The 20123-nt window shown below is 54.0% G+C and overlaps 2 protein-coding genes across 8 annotated transcripts in view; both read right to left on the bottom strand.

Annotated features, from left to right (window-relative positions):
* Nucleotides 1–244: 244 nt before the first annotated feature.
* MTG2 (mitochondrial ribosome associated GTPase 2) lies at nucleotides 245–13855 on the bottom strand. Of its 3 annotated transcripts, none has more exons than XM_042930488.1 (7): nucleotides 12889–13855; nucleotides 5551–5741; nucleotides 3501–3648; nucleotides 2499–2614; nucleotides 1529–1747; nucleotides 1266–1404; nucleotides 245–643 (listed from the first exon to the last, which is right to left on the bottom strand). In XM_042930488.1, exons 2-7 carry the CDS (start codon nucleotides 5734–5736, stop codon nucleotides 249–251), a joined length of 1203 nt encoding a protein of 400 aa, XP_042786422.1. In that variant the 5' UTR covers nucleotides 5737–5741; nucleotides 12889–13855; the 3' UTR covers nucleotides 245–248. The 3 variants fall into 3 exon arrangements, with proteins under 3 accessions (XP_042786422.1, XP_042786424.1, XP_042786423.1); XM_042930490.1 differs by lacking the exon at nucleotides 12889–13855 and adding an exon at nucleotides 12684–12698; XM_042930489.1 differs by lacking the exon at nucleotides 12889–13855 and adding an exon at nucleotides 11998–12028.
* A 608-nt stretch (nucleotides 13856–14463) lies between these two features.
* The window catches only part of SS18L1 (SS18L1 subunit of BAF chromatin remodeling complex), a 31243-nt gene continuing 25583 nt past the window's right edge, over nucleotides 14464–20123 (bottom strand). For 2 of the 5 annotated variants that reach the window (XM_042930486.1, XM_042930483.1), the window contains 2 exons: nucleotides 17869–17996; nucleotides 14464–17324 (listed from right to left, as the gene is read on the bottom strand). In XM_042930486.1, coding sequence (XP_042786420.1) covers nucleotides 17298–17324; nucleotides 17869–17996 — 155 coding nt within the window. In that variant the 3' untranslated portion in view covers nucleotides 14464–17297. Of the gene's footprint in view, nucleotides 17325–17769; nucleotides 17997–20123 lie in introns of those variants that run through there. The other 3 variants (XM_042930482.1, XM_042930484.1, XM_042930477.1) reach the window with 3 other exon arrangements.

Raw genomic sequence — 20123 nt, forward strand, 5'->3', positions numbered from 1 at the left:
TCCCGCTCGGCTCATCCAAGTCCGGGCCGCTCGGCCGCATGTGACGGCCGCGGGGCCCTCGCCGATGAGGGCGCCGAGCGACACGGACGAGACCCCCTCCGCCCGCCGGCGGGTACGGGAGGCGCGGAGTCTGCCGGAGGGGGAGCCCCGGCTGGCGGCGGAGGGCGCGGCACCCACGCTGCCGATCTTCGTAAGCGACTCGTCTCCGCGCCGAGCGGGGGGCGGGGGGCGGGGGGCGGGGGGGGGGGCTACCACCTGAGCGGCTGGCGGCCGCGCTGCAGCTCGGTGGCCACGTGCTGGCGGTGCAGCTCCTGCAGACGCAGCAGCAGCGCCTCCACGTTCTCCCCGGTGGCCGCCGACAGGGCGACGGCGCTCGGGCCCAGGCGCGCCCGCAGCCGGGGCACGGCAGCCCTGGCCTCGGGGAGGTCGACCTTATTTGCCACGACCACGTGGGGTCGCCGGGACAGGCCGGCCTCGTGCCGCTCCAGCTCCCACTTCAGGTCCTCGAGCTGAGTCCACGGCTCTGGCTCCGAGAGATCCACCACGAACAGGAGGAGGCGGCAGCGCTCGATGTGCCTGAGGAAGGCGCTCCCCAGGCCCCTGTTCCGGTGCGCGCCCCGGACGATGCCCGGGATGTCCGCCACTGCAGGGGGAGACAGAGCAGGGGGGCTGCCTGCGGAACCCCGGACACGGATGCCGCCGGATTTCCCGCCGGAGCGACCCATCGGGCCGGCTGCCGTCCCGGGCACCGTGGCTCTGAGCTGCCAGAGGCTGAGGTATGCGGGGGGGGGGGGGGGGGGGGGGGCGGGGGGGGGGGGCCTGCCCGGTAAGGAACAGTGAACACAAGCCAGCCTCTGGCTGTAAAAATGATTCAGAAAAGGGGAAAACGGCCTCCTGTAAACTGTTAGGAACTGGATTGCCGACAGAAATTATTATAGAGCACTCTGCAAACGCAAAGTGCTATACAAGTAACGTGTGCGGCAGGCTCACTGCTTTTAACGGGTACCTTCCCTCCCGGGGAAAAAGTTTTCTTCCCTCGAAATGGCACGGGGAAAGCTCTGAGGTCACGTGTCACCTCCGCGACAAGTGCTGAGGGGGGGAGGCAGGCCTTCCTCGGGCCCGAAAGGAGCACACGACTCCCGAGAGCACTTCGACGGGGGCTGCAGCAAGGCCGCATCTGGGGGGGCGGCTCTGAAGGCCGACAGAAGCACGGCTCCGAAGGACACTGTCTACACCCAACCTCGGAGAGGACTATGAAGTTCCACCTGCTATCTGTTGGTGATCGTCACAGCGAACAATCCCAACGTGGGGCTTTAAGGTGGTGAACGGGTAGGACGCCACGGCAGGCCTCGCGTTCGAAATGGCCCGGAGAAGCGAGGACTTCCCGGCATTGGGGAACCCAACCTGGAAGAGAGGCAGAGATGGGGTGTCACCGCGGGGTGCCTGTGGCAGCACCGGGGACAGAGCGTCTATCGGTCGGCAGTGCCCACACCCCCTCCTCCTGCTTGGGGCCCCACACGATACTCACCATCCCGGCGTGGGCCACCGTCTTGAGCTCCAGGAAGAGGACACGTTCCTGACCGGGCTGCCCGGGGGTACAGGTCACCGGTGCACGGTTGTCATTGGCCAGGAAAAAGCGGTTGCCTTTTCCTCCCGCACCTCCCCGAGCGGCGACGTACTCCGCGCCCGGGCAGGACAGGTCAGCCACGACTTCACTGCCCTCCTTCACTAAGGTGCCCACAGGGACCTGAAAATAATGAAGCACTTGCGGGGCTGGAGGGCAGACACGTGAGTGGACCAGACCCCATGCATCTGTCCGTGTCTAGAAGAGGGGGGTGTAGCAGAGGGAGGGGGCACCACTAGGTCCCCCTTCACAGAGCTACGAAGCACCAAGAGAAAGGTCCCAACCTTCACAGGGACTTTATGGGGCTGTCATAATCCCTGCATGGCATTCAGATAGCTTCTTCAAACAGTGTTTCTAAAACATTAGGGTGGATGGAAGCATCTGGAAAACACTGGGATAATCTGAGAGAGAGATGGCCTGAGAGGGTCAGGACAGAGGAAGAGCGGACCCCTGGAGTCCCGCTTTTTATTAAAAAAAAAAAAAAAAAAAAAAAAAAAAAAAAAAAAATTTTTTTAACGTTTATTTATTTTTGAGACAGAGAGAGACAGAGCATGAACGGGGGAGGGTCAGAGAGAGGGAGACACAGAATCCAAAACAGGCTCCAGGCTCCGAGCTGTTAGCACAGAGCCTGACACGGGGCTCGAACTCATGGACTGTGAGATCATGACCTGAGCCGAAGTCGGCCGCTCAACCGACTGAGCCACCCAGGCGCCCCTGGAGTCCCGCTTTTTAAATACAATTATTTTGTGATTTTTGAAAACGGGTCATACACACGTGTGGGATAAAATTAGGACCAAGTCTCGGTCTCGGACAGCTGTGTGTCCGAGCCAAGGGGACCCCTGTGAGGCACCCCCTGAGGCCACGACAGGCTTACCCGGATGTAGAGGACAGCGCCGCCTCGCCCGGAGCAGTTCTTCCGGCCGCCGGCTTGCCCATGGAAACCCTGGTACCGCGACAACACAGAGGACAGCGACTTGACTTGCTGGTCAGCTACAAGTTAGAGCAACGACCTTCACCATTGTTGGCTTAAAAGCAGAATTCTGTGCACACTGTCCACTTCCTCTGGTTGGGTTTAAGGACATTAAAAATGCTCGCGCACAGAAACATGGAACGAAGTCATGGCACAAGTTACCGAGCGAGCAATGGGATATTTTAATTTTTTTTTTTAAACATTTCTTTTTGAGAGACAGAGTGCAAGCAGGGGAGGGGCAGAGAGAGACAGAGACACAGAATCGGAAGCAGGCTCCAGGCTCTGAGCTGTCAGCACGGAGCCCGATGTAGGGCTTGAACTCACGAACCGTGAGATCATGACCTGAGCCGAAGTTGGACGCCCAACCGACTGAGCCACCCAGGCGCCCGGCAATGTGACATTTTAAAAAGCTAAATTCTCACTTCCTTTCAAAAAAATACAATTTCTGAAAATTCAAACTCACCTATAATACCATCATCAATGTAAAAATAGTTCCACTTCCGGGTTTGCCTGGGCGGCTCCGTCAGTTAAGTGTCTGACCCTTGGTATCGGCTCAGGTCACGATCTCAAGGGTTCATGAGCTCGAGCCCCACAATGTGGTCAACGTAGTCCACAGCCTTCCGGCACGTACCGAGACAGCAACACCGACCTTGTTGTTACGTGCTGGACTAGAACGTTACACTCCCTGAGAGTAAACGCACTTTGTACTCCTCAAATTTAGAAAAACCCACCACTGAAGTTGGTTCAGGGGCATTAAGTACGAACAAACATATAATTTAATAAAAATGATGTCCATACGTCAACATTTGAATTCAAATTCCCACGCGGATAAGAAGCTGGAGACGCTCCACCCCAAAGAGGAGCAGACACCCCGATCCTTCCCACACGGCCCCCGGGGACACGTGCCTTTCAGGATGACATGACCACCGTCACCTCCATCACCACCGTCGGGGCCTCCGAACTCCTTCCGGGGCTCACTGTGGAAACAGCTCACCCCGTCGCCTCCACATCCCCCTCGGACGAGCACTCGGCGATGGTCCACAAAATGCCTCTTCTGCAGAGAGCACAGCGAGCCCACTCGTTACTCCCTCCGCGATCCTCGCGAGGACCAGGCAGCCATGTGGAATGTGCCTTTTGTATCTATGACAGGTTTTAAGACTAGAGGTAAATGACGCTAAGGTTACTAATCTCGCCTCCAGTGCAAAAATAGGAAAAGGTTCCCACGAGCCCCTACTACTTGTAGGCCCACGTCAGTCAACAAGGCACATGTAAAAAGTGGTCAGCACGGAACTCAGTTGGATAACGAAGTCAACATTCCCAAACTAAAAAAAATGAGAGTTGTTTAGAGAACATTCCTTAAACAAAGCATCTTTCCATGTTTTTTCAAATAGAAACACGTTACTGAAATAATAGGTCTTTACTAATGGAAAGACACCATAATGAATGCGAGAGTCCTTGGTGGATTACCAGGCTTCTAACTTTAAAGAAAGAATGTTTTCTGCAGCCCAACTGAAAAGGGCTTATGTTTGTTTATTTATTTTTTAATTTTTAAAAAAAAAATCTTTATTTTTGAGAGAGAGAGACAGACAGAGACAGAGTGCGAGCGGGGGAGAAAGAGAGAGAGGGAGACACAGAATCTGAAGCAGGCTCCAGGCCGTCAGCACAGAGCCCGATGCGGGGCTCGAACTCAAGGACTGCAAGATCATGGCGTGAGCTGATGTCGGACACTTGACCGACTGAGCCACCCAGGCGCCCCTGAAGAGGGCTTAGGTTTAAATGTAGCAATACAGACAGAACTCCTCACCTGAGAGTAAGTGTTGCTCTAGGCCCCTAAAGGAGGCACAATCTAGGAGAAGAACTAGAACTAACTAGGTTCACATTTGATAAACATGAGCTCATCCTGGCCAGTTCTCCGAGGTGCCAGGGCACAGTGCCAGTGTCCCGCTAGCGGGGAACCCGCCGCCCTCCTGCACGCGTATGCAGGTGGACGCGGCCATCCACAAGGCCCCTCCACCAGGACCCAGGGCATGTGCATTTCTGTCCACTACTGCATAAGCAGATCTTTTTTTTTTTTTTAATACCCAAGTATTTTAAGATTCTCTGGCACCACCACGTGGAAAAACCATGAATTACTATTTCAAAAACTTTGCTGTAGGCCAACATAATCAAGATCAACGTGATGGGAAAAAAGCACAACTGATGAACGTTCTAGGGAAAATAAAACTTAGATTCAATTTGTACGTTCAGCTAAGACCATGCAAAGCTGAGGCACGTGGTAAGTTGTCCACAGAAAACACTCTTGGCCCAGGTGATGCTTATCTGCCCACATCCATTTAGGAGGAATGATAGATAGGGTCGGAAGCACCTATCTGCTTAAATTTAATCAAAGGTCATTCACGTTCTTAGTAGGTCTTGGTGAATTTAGAACAAAAACCAGGTAAGGCTTAAAGAAGTATAAAGCTAAAGGCAGGCCCCTTCCCCCCACAGAGGTTTTAAATGAAGAACGACTCGTACATACTTAAGAACGTACCTAGTACACACGTCCCAGGGGCGCCTGGGGGCCCAGTCTGTGGAGCGTCCGACTCTTGACTTCGGCTCAGGTATTGAGCTCACGGTGGGGGAGTTTGAGCCCCACGTCGGGCTCCGTGCTGGCCTGCCTGGAATTCTCTCTCCCTCTCTCTGCCCCTCACCTGCTAGTGTGCACCCTCCCTCCCGGCTGCAGGGAAGGAGCACGGCGCTCTGGCGGCACCCACGCGCCTTCCCCGCTCTTCGCAGTTTCCACGAGCACAGGACTCGGCACACAGACCTTCTTTCCATCTCATCGCATTCAAGATGCCACATGTGTAGCATCACACACATCAGAATGAATGAACAGGAAAATGAGATCTCAAAACAGTGTGCCTTGCTTCTGAGAGAGGGAACTGCAGGCAACCTCCTTCAAGGTCAGAAATCTCACCAGCTTCTTCTCGGAGAGCGGTTTCTTTCCGGGGGGCTCCTGGTGCTTGGAGAGGTCCACACAGCTGGCCGAGAGCAGCCTGGGGGGAGCGTGCCACGGGAGCTGGCCGGGCGCGACCCGAGTCCAGCGCCCCACGCCCCCAAACACGGTCCGCGGTCCTACTGAGAGAAGCCTCGAAGGCACCATGGCTCCTTAACAAAAATCAAATTGGCAAAATCAGACGCCTGGTTTAAACCTGCAAACCGAGGGGCGCCCGGGTGGCTCAGTCGGTTAAGCATCTGACTCTTGATTTCGGTCATGGTCTCATACTTGTGGGATGGAGCCCCAAGTCGGGTTCTGCGCGGACAGAGCGGAGCCTGCTTGGGACTCTCTCTCTCAAAATAAATAAACTTAAAAAAAAAAAACAAAACCCACAACCCTGCAAACTGAAACTAAAGAAAAGGCCTGTGCACGGCAGTATCTCCACATGTGGTTTTGAAACACGTAAACAAACTCATTAACAGGACTGTCTTCCATCACCACTCTCAGCTCCGAGCCAGGAAGGGTCACCTGCCCTTCTCAGCCTCTGTCTTACTTGGGAGCAAGATGTGTGTACAAAGGATTTAAATCGTTAAACCTCCCGCAGCACTGGATGCACTCCTCTACAGGTTATCAAATATCTGCTCAGTGAGAACATTAAGAAGAAAACCCGAGCCTCAAATAAAAAGTTCTTAAAACACCCAGGGGGGCCTGGGTGCCTCAGTCAGTTGATTTCAGCTCAGGTCACAGTGTCACGGTTTGTGGGATCGAGCCCTACGTCAGCACGGGGTCTGCTTGGGACTCTCTCTTCCTGCCCCTTCCCCACTTGTGTGTGCACCCTCTCAAAATAAATATTAAAAAATATATTAAAACACTCAATTACTCAAATATTAGTGGGTTATCCTGTGCAGTACAAAAATAGCCAAACTGGACCAGTGAGAATACGGGCTATGGAGCGCGGTGGTTATGCCCCCAGACTGGAAGCAAATGTCCCCTCTGCCCCTTGTCCCCAGTGTGGACCCGGAAGCACTCTTCCCTGTGCGGCCTCACTCTGTGCATCTGTCAATGGGACGGGGCTGGCAGGACAGGCCGAGTTAATCCCCGTGAACAGGCCGCCCACGTTCGTGCTCAGTGTGAGACACCTGTCCCTAACTGGGGGCTGCTCACACCCTTACCAGTGCCCACACATCTGTAGGTGCCAAGGCCACATGTGAGGCAGCCTGGGACCTGGCACTCTAGGGGTGACAGCCCCTTCTCCCTTTGCTGTGAGGGCCTGATACCCACCCACTCTCAGATGTCCCTGATGCGTGGGCACACGTGTGCCACGTAAAAGAAAACTCAGAAAGTTTCCCTCCCGTTTCTAAGTATGAAATATACACGCAAATAGGAAAAGAAACGTACACGTAATGTTTAAAATATAATTAGAGGGGCGCCTGGGGGGCTCAGTCGGTTAAGCATCCGACTTCAGCTCAGGTCATGATCTCACAGCTCGTGGGTTCTAGCCCCGCGTCAGGCTCTGTGCTGACAGCTCAGAGCCTGGAGCCTGCTTGGGATTCTGTGTCTTCCTCTCTCTCTGCCCCTCCCCTGCTCACTCTCGGTCTCAAAACTAAATAAATATTAAAAAAAAAAAAAAAAAATTAGAAAGCCACCAAGTGTATAACACAGCAGGAGAGGAGACAGAATTTGCTTGGACCTTAGAAGCCCCTCCCGTGAGCCTCCAGCTCCACATTCGGGTTCCACAGGGAAGGGATACATTCTTTGTGGGAATTCTTCTCCTAGCAAGGCACTGAAGAGTTTTGCTTCTCATTTGGAAACTGTCACAGTCATGGAAAAGGCAGAGTCGGGGGTGAAGGACCCTTTCCTTCCTGAATCGCCTGCGGGGAAGCTGCCGACCTGACGCCCCACGCCCCGGATCACCCCACGCGTGCCCCCCCGTGGAGCCGGCGTCCCCCGCGAGCAGGCCTCCGGCCACACGCACGGCCCTCCCTTCAGCCTCCCTAGCCTGGGACGCTCCTCAGCCTCTCCTTGGCTCTCGTGCCAGTGACGCTTCGAGGCCACGGGCCAGGTGTCCTGCAGCAGGTGTGTGTCCCCCGTCTGACTGACGTCCCCTCCCCTCGTGACAAGAATGTCACACAAGCCCCGCAGAGGGCCGGGTCTCCTTGGTCCTTTCCTGATGCACTCTGAGCTCCAGCCCTCTGGGGTCCCTGCCGGCTTCCCCCTCCTCATCAGCTCCCCATTTATTCACCGTCGTGGGCTCGTGCTTTTCTGTTTTAGTGAGCTACACTTGGATATGCATGCGTTTACTTATTTATGATCTATTTACATATTTATTTATCTATCTACATATCTATCTATCATGTTCAAACGGTCCCCAGTTTGGCCAGTGGCGGCCCATCAATCTTTGAGGACTTCCCTGCTTCTGGGTACAAAATGTTCCGGGCTCACTTCGTATTCTCCCCAGACGACCTTGAGATCAGCCTTTACTCAAGAAGCCCCAGTTGCTGTGAGTGGAGAATGGGATTCAGAAGCCCCTGTGCCCGCTGGGCAGGCTGGGGTTTCGCAGCTTGCGGGCTCTCAGGGGGGACCCGGAGGGCAGACAGAGGTACGCACACCCACACACCTGCCTGTGCGTCACTGCTACGCCTGTCCACCCACAGCTAGCGAGCCAGGAATTCACACCTACGTGCCCAATTGCACACCGCAGGACGCACGCTCATCTCCTCTTTCTGTCTCGACAACTCCACTCTCTGACTGCCAGGTCCCCGCTTCCAGCGTCCTGGACATGTTTGTTCACTGGCTCAATCCTCATAGCAGCCAAACCCTCCCCTCCTCCACCCCCCGTGCTGGGCTGAACCCCAATCCCCCCCGCCCCGGGGATACCCTCCCGTTACCTTTCTGTAAGTGCATACTGTTTCTACAAGGAACTTTTATTTGGGAATGATTTTAGACTTACAAAAAAAAGGTGAAAGATATTCCCATATACCTCTTGGCCGGTCTCCCCTAACGTTAGCGTCTTACGTGACCGGGATACGTTTGCCAAAACTAAGAACCCGACTTGGGTTAAACTCCAGATGGCATTCGGAGTGCACCAGTTTTTCCACCAACAGCTCTCTCTCTCTTCCAGGGCCAGAGCCAGGGTCCCACACCGCGTTAAGCCATCCTGGAGTGCTATCTCTAAGACAAGGGCTGTCCGCCCAGCATCACAGGCCCGGCAAGGACGCCCTTCAGGAGGGGAGATGGAACGAGACGGTCTCAGACGGTGAAAAAGCATCTCTGCAAGAGATGCTCGAGAGTTCCCGAGGTGAAGGAAAATGGCCCCAGAGGGACACCCAGATCTTCAGCAACGGGAGGCAGCAACAGAAAAGGTAAATGACTTAAAAGCACTGCCAATTTTCCTGGTGAGATTAGACACGTAAGATCACAGCAAGAAAGACTTATTTACAATACCGTCCAGTGGGTTTTCGACGCAGGCAGAGGTCCTCCACCTGACAGCGTCAGATCGCGGGGAGATGAAAGGGACCGTGGGGGGCAAGCGGCCCGCACCAGCCTCAGCGCCGAGCAGGCGAGGACAGGCTGGGCACGTGCACCGTGTCCCCCAGAGCAGCCGCTGACACGCAACACAGAGACGGCCCAAGAGCCAACCGACAGGGACAGGGGACGCTTCAAAACACGCCAACGGTTCAGAAGAACAGGGCTAACGGAAGCAGAGAGGACACACAGAAAATAAACAATAGAAGAGCTTAGTTTAACCTAACCAGACGCGTAACTGAGGTAAGACAGACGTCCAGAAACAGCATCACCGGACGCGAGGGAAGACATCTGATAGTGACCCAAGGGCACCGAGCAGCTACAGATGTGCACAATGACAACTTCGAAACACATGAAGCAAAATCTGAAAGAACTGAAGGGAGAAACAGACCGCTGCACAGCCATCGCGGGGAATTTTAAAAATAAAAAAAAGTAGCTGAAGAGAAAACAAGCAAACAACCGAAAACAGCGACGAAGATGCAGAAAATCTGAGCCATCTTATCAACAGGGTCGATCTGACATGCACAGAGCAGTTCATCCAACGACTGCAGAGCAGACGCTATTTTCAGGCGTCTGGAACACTCACTAGACAGACCATCGGATGGGACGCAAAGCTTCGAGCATTGATTCAAGAGGATGGAAACCACGGAGGGTGTGGTGTGTTCTCTGGCTACAAGAAGACCGAAGTCAGTAAGCATACAGTACTAAGGAAACCCCGATTACCCGGAAGTTATACGGCACGCTTCCATTTTGAAAGGAATGGCAAGGACAGCACAACATGCCCAGTTCAGGGGACCCTCGGGGCTCTGCGTGCTCACCCTGGCAAAGAAGAACAATCTAAAACCAGCTAAGATCAAGAAACCAGAAAGTGCAAAGTGGAAGGAAGGAAATAATAAAGAGTAGAAATAAACCCTAGCAGACGACAGAAAAACACCACAGCCACTGAAAAGATACACTGAAAAGATTCATGGTGCTAACAAAGCTCTCATCAGACTGATCAAGAGTGAACACAGATCCCCAATGTCAGGAATTTAAAAGGGGTTCTCAGCACCAACTGTCCAGATACAAAAAGGGTAAGAGAATGCTATGAACAAGTTTTTGCCAGCAAATTCAGCAACTTACATGAAATGGACAATTTCTTGAAAAATGCAACTCACCCAACTAATACAACAAGTAGAAAATCTAAATAGCTGTGTCTACTAAAAAAAGTTAAACTGCTCATAAGAAACATCCCCCAAAAGACTCTAGACTCAGACGATTTTACTGGGAGATTCTAAAGAACATTCAAGGAAGACATAACAGCAATCTTACAGAAACTTTCTCAGAAAAAGGAAGTGAGATCACTACCTAACTCATTTTACAAGACCAGTGAAACTCTAGTACCAAAGCCTCGTATTACAGAGAAAATTACAGTCCAACATCCCTCATGAACATAGACACAAAGAATCCCTAACAACACAGGGTCCAGTTGAGCCTACCGCGTACCAGGGCCAAGCGGGATGACTCCTGGAACACAGGCTTTATTAGCAGTTACAACCCCACCCCCGCTTCCCACTGGCAATCACACACACCTGACCCAAGTCAACAGCCATGTGTGATCAGGAAAAGGAAACGCTGCAGCAAATGAGGAACGGGAGGGTACATCTCCAAGCTGACAAAAGGGCATCTGGCCCACGTGGCCATCACACGGGATGGAGAAAGACTGGACTGTTACCCACGATGGAGAAAAAGCCGCTATGCTCACCACTTCTACGCAACACTGTGTTTCAAATGCTGCAATAAAGAACGAAAACAAGGGGCGCCTGGGTGGCGCAGTCGGTTAAGCGTCCGACTTCAGCCAGGTCACGATCTCGCGGTCCGTGAGTTCGAGCCCCACGTCAGGCTCTGGGCTGATGGCTCGGAGCCTGGAGCCTGTTTCCGATTCTGTGTCTCCCTCTCTCTCTGCCCCTCCCCCGTTCATGCTCTGTCTCTCTCTGTCCCAAAAAAAAAAAAAAAAAGAATGAAAACAAAACAAAAAAGGAGAGGTGACAGCGCAGAAGATATGATTGTTTCCACAGAGAGTCCCAGGAAAACCTATAAAACAATGACTAAAATTAATAAAACGATTAACCAAGTTTGCAGATTACAAGGTTAACGCACAAAAACCAATTGTACTCATACACTAGCGGCAAACAACTGGAAAATGAAGAAAACAGTCTCAGCCACGGTAGCGCCATACATAAAAAGTGCCTAGAAATAAGCGTAACTATCAATATTCAAGACGTCTACCGCGTTGCAAAATACTGAGCTGAGTATTTTTAAGGATCGCCTTATCTGGGCCTCTGTAAGCAAAGTACTTTCAGTCCCCCGACTGGCAGATGAAGAGGGAAAGTGGCTCACCCGAGGTCTGAGTGGTCAGGTGGCAGCAGCGGAATGAGGAAACTGGTAAAGGGACAAGTCCTCCAGCATTGCTACCAGCACATCCACGGCAAAGCCCGCTGCAGGGCTGTACCGCTGCAGGGCTGTACCACTGCAGGGCTGTACCGTGCACCCAGCCCCGGCCGACACCAGTGACACGAAACCCGGAGACCTGTCGCAGAGGTCAGCGGCTACAGGGCCAGCCAGAGAGCTGCGCTCTGAATCTTGCCTACTGGGCTTACTTCCTCCTTCCGGCCCTTCCAGCACCGGTTGGAAAAGCCTGCTGATTGCATGCCTGAGTGACAGGGCTTCCCTCGATAAGTAACAATTTCAACTTTGTGTCACGCTGCTGTTTGCTGTTTTCCTTCTAATGCCATCCCTGCACCGCCCAATGAGCCGACCACATGGGGCTATTCAATTTAAATTAGTTAAAAATTTAAAAACGGGGCACCTGGGTGGCTCGGTCAGCTGCACATCCGACTTTGACTCAGATCATGATCTCACCCTTTGTGAGTTCAAGTCCTGCATCGGGCTCCGTGCTGACGGCGCAGAACCGGCTTCAGATCCTCTGTCCCCGTCTCTGCCCCTCCTTTGCTCTCTCTCTCAAAAACAACATTTAAAATAAATAAATAAAAATGTAAAAATACTGTCCCTCAGTTACACAAGGCACATTTCAAGTGCTGACAGCCACGTGTGGTCAGCGGGCCCCATACTGGACATCACACTTCCACTATTACAGAGAGTCCTTCTGGAGAGTGCTGGTCTCTACTGTGGGAACTCAGGAAGTGAGCTCAGATTCCTCCTGGGAGCATGTCTACCGGGCCCGTTCAGCAGGTAAAGGCCAGACAGTGATGAAACCCAGGGTCCAGAGTCCAGCCGATGTTATGATTACAGGATGGGGCTTTTACAATTGCTGGAAAGGTACTCAGCACATGGCAAGGGCTCCACTTTATTATTTTTTTAATATTTGCTTTTGAGAGAGAAAGAGAGCGCGCACGCCGCAGGGTAGGAGGAGAGACAGAAAGGGAGACACGGAATCCGAAGCAGGCTCCAGGCTCTGAGCTACCAGCACAGAGCCCGACGTGGGGCTGGAACCCAGGAGCCTTGAGATCATGACCTGGGCCGAAGTCGGACGCTCAACCGACTGAGCCACCCAGGCGTCCCTCCAGTTTGTTTCTTAAATTACTTACTATTGTTTTTCTTCAAGTAGGCTCCCCACCCCCAGATCAAGAGTCGGATCCTCTACCGACCAACCGAGCCAGCAGGGCCTTGGACACTATTACTTCGCTCTATAAAGCGTTAAGCTCAGTTGTACTGCTGCGCAGAAGTTATTCTTTGCCAGGAACCTCTTCTAAACCTTCCACAGAAATTTCAAAATTCATTCCTTACAACCACCTAAGAGCGTGCGTGCTGTTTGCAGAGCCGGCCCGGAGGCACTTGCTCTCCCTGCCGTCGAGGAAGCTGGTTCCGGGCCGCTCCCGTCTGGTTCTGGTGGCGGCACCCTCCCCACTAAATCCTCTGGGTCCAGGGGCAGAAGCAACTCCACCGTCGCAGCTCCAGGTCGGCGTCCCGACTGCACGGTCTCCGCACACGTTCGCTCCTCGACGGCGCCGTGGCGGTGCCGCCCGCCCCGGACCCGGGAGCACGCCCGCTCGGGGGCCGCAGAGACACCCGCCACACCGGGAGCGCCCGGCGCGGGAAAGCGGAGCAGGGAGCCGCGTTTGCAGCAGCGCTCCGTCTACACGCGCTCCGAAATGTTTCGCAGGACGTGTGAGCGCTCGCGCCCTTTCGCGCGGCCGTGCGTCCCCGGCGGTTACGCAGACACGCACGGAAGGACGCGGGGGCGCCCGGGACCCAAGGCCGCTCTCACAAGGCGTGCCCGCCGTCGCCGACCCCGCGCCCCGGTCCCCGGGGCCGCCCCGACGCCCGCCCGCGCCCGCACTCACCGCTCCGGGACACGTCACTTCCGGGGCCCGGACCCGGGCTGCAGATCACTTCCGGGGCCGGACCCGCCCCCGGCAGGCTGCGCCTGCGCAGGGCCTGCCCAGCGAGCGTGAGCGGAAGATAGGACCTACTCCGGCCCGCGTCCTTGGGCGTCCGCGTTGGCTGGGTCGCGGTTGGAGGGGCGCCGGCTGGCGGGCACCCGGCCACCGCGCCAGACACCCGGAGCCCCGTCGGACTGACGCGGGTCATCCCCATCAGAGACCCGCCTCCTCCGTCAGGCACCGACTGCCCCCTTCGGACAGACATCTGTCTTCCCCGTCATGCAGACATCTGCCTCCGCCTTCAGACGCCGGCCACCCCCATCAGAGACCCGTCTCCCCCGTCAGACACCTGCCTCCCCCGACAGCCACGGGCCGCTCCTGTTAGACCCCTGCCTCCCCCGTCTGACATCTGCCTCCCCCGACAGCCACGCCCCGCCCCCGGTGACACCTGGCAGTCCTGTCAGACACCGGCCTCCCCCGTCAGGCACCGGCTTCCCCGGTCAGACATCCGCCTCCCTCTTCAGACACTGGCTGCCCCCATCAGACACTGCCACCCCGTCCAACTGATGGCTGTCTGCATCAGAGACCTGCCTCCCCCACCAGACACCCGCTGCCTCTATCAGGCACTGGCTTCCCCGGTCAGACATCTGCCTGCCTCCCTCTTCAGACACTGGCTGCCCATCAGACACCATCGCCCCGTCCAACTGACGTCAGCAGTCTGCATCAGAGATCCACCTCCCCCACCTGACACCAGCCTCCCCCGTCAGACACCCGCCGCCCCTGTCAGACACCTGCCGCCCCCAACGGCCATGGGCCGCTCCTGCCGGACAGACACTTGCCTCCCTCATCAGACACCAGCTAGCCGGGTCAGACGCCTGTTTCCCCTGTCAGACAGACACCCGCCTCCCCCGGCAGTTACCCACTGCCCCTCCACCACAACCAGGTGCTGGTCCACTGGGTCCGAACACAGAGAGAAACCGCCCTGTTAGGGTGGTTTTGAAGAACCAGTTTATTCATACATTACACCAAATCATAAGCAATTTATACGCGCCGAACTCCCGACTGGAAAAAACTGAACTGATAGGATGTTTTTCAGAAAATGTACCGTGCTCACAAATAAGACGAATTTGACCTGTTCCGTTACTAGAAATGAAGTAACAGCGCAACAAATCGAAAGGGGAACAGAAGCATCTTCCTCCTGTGCAGCTCTGAACAGACGCCCGCACTCAGACCACCTGTTCCCGCAAACACCGGCGGCCCTGAGGCTTGGGCCCTCGCAGCCCAGCGGTCCTGAGGCTGCCCCGCCCCCCGCCCCCGGAACCTTCCGGCAGCCCAGGTCCCCACCAGCCAGTGGCTGCAAGGCAAACTCTGACGGGGGTGAGGTTCTGCGTGCCGCCGTGTCCACGTGCACTTCTGGACGCTGCGGGCGTCTCTCGGGTCCGAGACCTGCTGTGGCTCGGGGACAATTGGGAGGAAGAATGAGCGTCACGTTCCAAGCGTCCTTTGCATCGTCACTGGCCTTCTGTGGAAGGAGTCATAAAAAACAAAGCACCATCGACCACACTGCACGAACAACTCACTTTAGCCTAAGCTTTGCAAACATGTTACAGAAGAGAAGATGTAATACGTTTAATAAAAACAGAACTGCTGGCACCACCTCTTCCCCACAACAGCACATAAAAGCGGACGAGACATTAAATAAACGTTCCGTCATTAATCATTAAATATATTAATACCCCAAATCATGTATAAATTAGGAAATAAATGTACAAACTATTTCACAAAGTGCTTTTTAAAATATATACACAACATTCAAGAAATTCTTAATGTAAGACATTTCAGATTGAAGTTCTGGGATAAGTGTAAGTGTCCTTTCCTTTCAAAAAGTATTAACACGGCACTTAAAAAAACACACACACATAAAAGGCATATTCGCAGATTGGCAAGGAATAAAAACGGAACCACTTTCACAGTTCTCTAAAATGTGTCACGTTTTCAGTGGGAAATTTTAGTTCCCGATTGAGTATGCAAATTAGTTCTATGAAAACCGTCAGGAAAGAACAGGACAAAATCGAGGGAAACACCTCCCTAAATGAAATTACTAATGTCTGTGTCATTTAGCAACTAAGAACTCTCTTTCAGTAATTTCATAGAGTACGTATCTTTAAGCCCTTACCAGCGTTAAGAGTTTTTAAAACCCATATGCCTATAAAAGAGACACTCCTATCCCAATGTACGTGTGATTCTGTCCCCACAGAAGAGGGGAAAATATGCTAGAACAGGACTGGTACTCATCTGGGGCAATCTTTAATCTGCACCTCAGTTCTTCATCCGTAAAACGGGAGCAGTAATTGCCTCCGTATTTCCCAGTGTGGACTGTCACGATTCATTCAAGCAACGAAACAAAAGAAAACAAAACAAAAACAGCATAAAATGCCTTGTAAACTGTAAGCCATTCAACACCTCCGGATGAAGGACTGTTGTCGACTTTTAAAATGCGAAACTTATCAATTTAAAAACACCATCTTCAGTAGGCCTGGTATGGAAAGAATTGGATATTTTTTTGGATTTTCTTGGTTGTTCTTGGAAGTATGTCAGCATTTATCCAAATATGGTTTTAAAGTATTCACGTGGATACTATTATCCAGGTAAAAGCTGGCAGAATGTTTGTATTACTAATTAGTGAAACAGAAGGTTTCCTTTTACTATGCTTTTCCAAGTGAGCTGTCTATAATGCTTGAGAACTTAAATGGGATTTGATGTTCTAGGAATGTAAAATTTACTCAAATTCCCCTATATAAATCCTTTTCCTTGGGAAGAACACAGTCAAATTTGTGGGGTTCTTTCTGAAAATAAGGTGTGAATTTCAGATATCTCTAAAAGAAAAGGAACACTTGCTTAGAGACCTGGAGAAGCAGGTCCTGGAAGAAAAGAATAGAAAAGAAAATACTTGCCAACTGTTTGGAAATTTTGGTATAAATATTTTAAATTCTCAATTCAGAATAGGGCAATATCAAATATCCAAATCCCAGAACTGACCGTCAGATAAATAAGGGCCAAGGCCGGTCATTTTAAAGAACTACCCTCTTTCCTTCCCTGGGTCAGGCTAATCGTACGTTTATCTGGAATATACTCGTTGATCCCTCTTTATTCTTTATACAAAAACATAAAACGTTTTGGATAAACACAATTGGCGAGAGACACAGGGAGCACACGAGCCTGGAAAGGACTATTCGCAGCCTCCCCAAACGAAGCATGTTTACACTTTCCGCCGTGTACCAGAAACTGACCCAAAACACAGAAGATGCCCTCCCCCGCCATCGAGGCACAGGGAGAGGCTGCCACCCAGGGGCTGTGCGCGCGTGTCCAGCTGCGGTGTGGCCAGTGAAAGACAAGTTTACAACCCACATTACGACAACTGCGTGAGGAGGAGCAGACCCGAGGCCTGCTTATGTGAACACGTGGACTATGGCATCTGATAGATGTGTCCCATCGCTGGGCACAGAATACTCTGGTGACAACAGGACCCCTAAAGCTAGCTAGAAACATCAAGGGGGAGAGGGACAAAAGAGACAACCTCCCCGTCGTATGGACGTACAATACTATACACAGCACCGAATATGTCACACCATCGAAGCGCCGTCTCTCGCCAGCGGTGCACCCTTGGCATCGTACCCAGATGAAATGTGCACGCTTCACATGCAGACACTGCGTGGGGCGGAGGGGCAGTCAAGAGGTCAGAGTTCACCAGAACTGCCACCGGCCCAACCATCCCCAGGGGACATGCCACCACAAGGCTCTACCAAGAACGCTTGTCCCTTACTGCTGGTAATTTCCATACTGGCCCTGTAAGAGACCGAGACACGTGTTACACTTCCGTAGTTGAGACAGACCTCCCACCCCGCGCCCCGCAGCCCACACCCAGGACTAGGGACGGAAACAGGGATGGGAAGCAGGCAAGCAAACAGCTCTCTGTCTAGATCTCGGGCGGGCAACACGATCCTGGCTTTCTGAAGGCCGTCCATCCAAGCCTGCGGCCAATGATTTAGATCAGAGGGTCAGCGAGGCTCACCCTTACCAGCTGCCCCCAGTAAGACCCCCCCAAGGGGCCAAGCTCCCACAGGGGACTGGTCAGCAGCAGGGCTGGCTGCAAACTTGGGCTGGGACCCTGACGCAGAGCCACTCGGCCAGCCGTGTCTGACCGAGTGAGGGTATGCTATGCGTACAGTAATTCGCAAAAGCCTTAGCGGATCAGAGAATTCACATTCTGGAAGAGACCCTGGCAGCCAATTCCTTCCTCTCCTTATTCCTCACGACCATAAGAGAAACCTTTGTCACGTTTCCACAGACACGACGGATCTGCGCGTCTGAAGGCATCCCCAAATCTTGCCTGCTCGTAGCCATAAGGCCGCTGCTGCTGGGCGGACGGGCCCGTCTGAGATGCCCTGTAGCTTCCGTACTGCTGGCCTTGTCCTTGCTGGTACCCGGAGTACTGCGAGGCGGCTCCCTGGGCAGGCCCTGTGAGGACACACACCCGAGCCATGAGAACGACCCAACACCCTCCCCAGCCCTCCGGAAGTGTCTGCCGCACCGCTGGACCCAGCGGTGGAAGCTCAGCCGAGTGCTCGAGCAAGGCTGCCGTCGGCTCCTGTGCGGCCCCCCCGCCGGGGCTAGCGGGCCGCTCCCCGGCGCACCCGCACCGGCTTCCCGGCAGCAGCGTGTCCGCCAGGGTGGTCGCCACAAACCCACGAATTAAGCACCACAGCAGCTGTTGAAGACTCCCGTGCGAGAGGAAGGAGGTAGGCGTTCCCGTGGAAACTAAGGCAAAAGCTTTGGAAAGAACCGATAAAGGCCAAGGGGGCACCTGGGTGGTTCAGTCTGTTAAGCGCCAACTTCGGCTCAGGTCATGATCTCTCAGTTCGTGAGTTTGCACCCTGAGTCAGGCTCTGTGCTTTCAGCAGGGAGCCCGCTTTGGATCTTCTGTCTCTGCCCCTCTCCCCACTCGCGTGTGCTCTCTCTCTCAAAGATAAACCCTTAACAAAAAAATAGATTTTAAGGCCAAATAATTTTTCAAAAAATTGTTTAGTCAGTCATGGCTATAAAAGGTTGAACAAAAATCTTGAACTGGGGCTTACCTTCCTCACCGTGTGCCACGGTCACCTGTGAGCTCAGGAAGACACCTTACGCAAGGGCCCCGCCTGGCAGGTGATCCTGAGGTGCAGTGAAGGCCGAGTCCCGCGGCCTGGACGGGTTCCCTCAGGGAGGCACACGGTTTATGGAAGGGACGGGGCCCAGCTCTGGCTGGATGAGCGAGTGGGGGCTCCTGACTACAGTAAACGAAGACATTTCGGAACAGACAGATGGAGGTTTTATAAAGACTCACAGACTCACTCTTGAGATAATCACCCACTCATTCAGGTGGCAAGGCCGGCTTTCACTGTATTTTATCTCATTGTATGTATTTACTTATTTAAATGTTTATTTTTGAGAGAGACAGAGCGTGAGCAGGGGAGGGTCAGAGAGACAAGGAGACACAGGATGTGAAGCAGGCTCCGGGCTCCGAGCTGTCAGCACAGAGCCCGACACGGGGCTCGAACTCACGAACTGCGAGATCACGACCTGAGCCGAAGTCGGACGCCCGACCAACGCAGCCACCCAGGTGCCCCTCGCAGTGTATTTTAAATACTGACGGTTCGCCGGGCCATCATGTGGTGGCCACGTCAGGCAGCGGTCCTCCTGTGACAGCAGCACCTGGGCTCTGGGGAGGGTGGCCCAGATGCGCCTCGGGAGCAGGCGGGGACCCTGGGAGAGCGTCGTGCGGCCTCGGGCTCTTGGCAGACATGACCCGCAGGCAAGAGGCCAGGCCTGCCCTGTTTCAGGCGTACCTGCCTCAGGGGCCGAGGCCCATAGAGGGCTGGGCAGATGGGCGGGCTATGCTCCCGGCAGGACGCTCTGCTGTGCCGGACGGCCTGACCTCGGGGAGACTCCGCTGACCTTCAGTGGACGGGGTGTCTCCCCTTTGTGGCTGCTGCAGCTCAAAAAGCCCACGTTTCTGTCCGACGGGCCTGGAGACCAATGCTTGCCGGTGGGCTCCAAGGCAGAGCGCCCCACCCGGGCCCCTTCGCCGTCTGGGGAACGCTCATGGGGCGAGCAAAAGCTGACGAACGGGCGAGCCCCTCCAGGAGCTGCTGCCGGACTGACCCACACGTGGAGAGGCCCAGAAGATGCCCACGTGCCCCTGGCTCTCAGTCCCTAACAACGTTCTCTCGTCAGGGAACCAGAGCTCCCGTGAGACCTGGCTACGTCTAGGGCTAGTGCAGGGAGAGCATCACGGTCCCAGAGAATAAGGAAATGCTCAGAAACAAAAGGACGGGGACGTGTCAAAGGGACTGGAAGAGCTCCCACGAGGCAAACTGGACATGCTGAACAAAACAGAGAAGTACTGGAATACAACCCAGCGTATAAAACGAATATCCACAGACACATACTAATAAATGATTAAAAGTGGAGTGCGCCTTATAGAGGAACTCCAAACAGTCTACGGTAGACAATCCCCCCCTTGAGTATGGGCTGGACTCAGGGGCTCGCTTCCAACGATTGGGGGAAGGAGAGGAAGATGGGACAGCTCGATGGCGGGGGCACCGG

This window comes from Panthera leo, chromosome A3, assembly GCF_018350215.1.
Source record: "Panthera leo isolate Ple1 chromosome A3, P.leo_Ple1_pat1.1, whole genome shotgun sequence".
NCBI classification, from domain to species: domain Eukaryota; kingdom Metazoa; phylum Chordata; class Mammalia; order Carnivora; family Felidae; genus Panthera; species Panthera leo.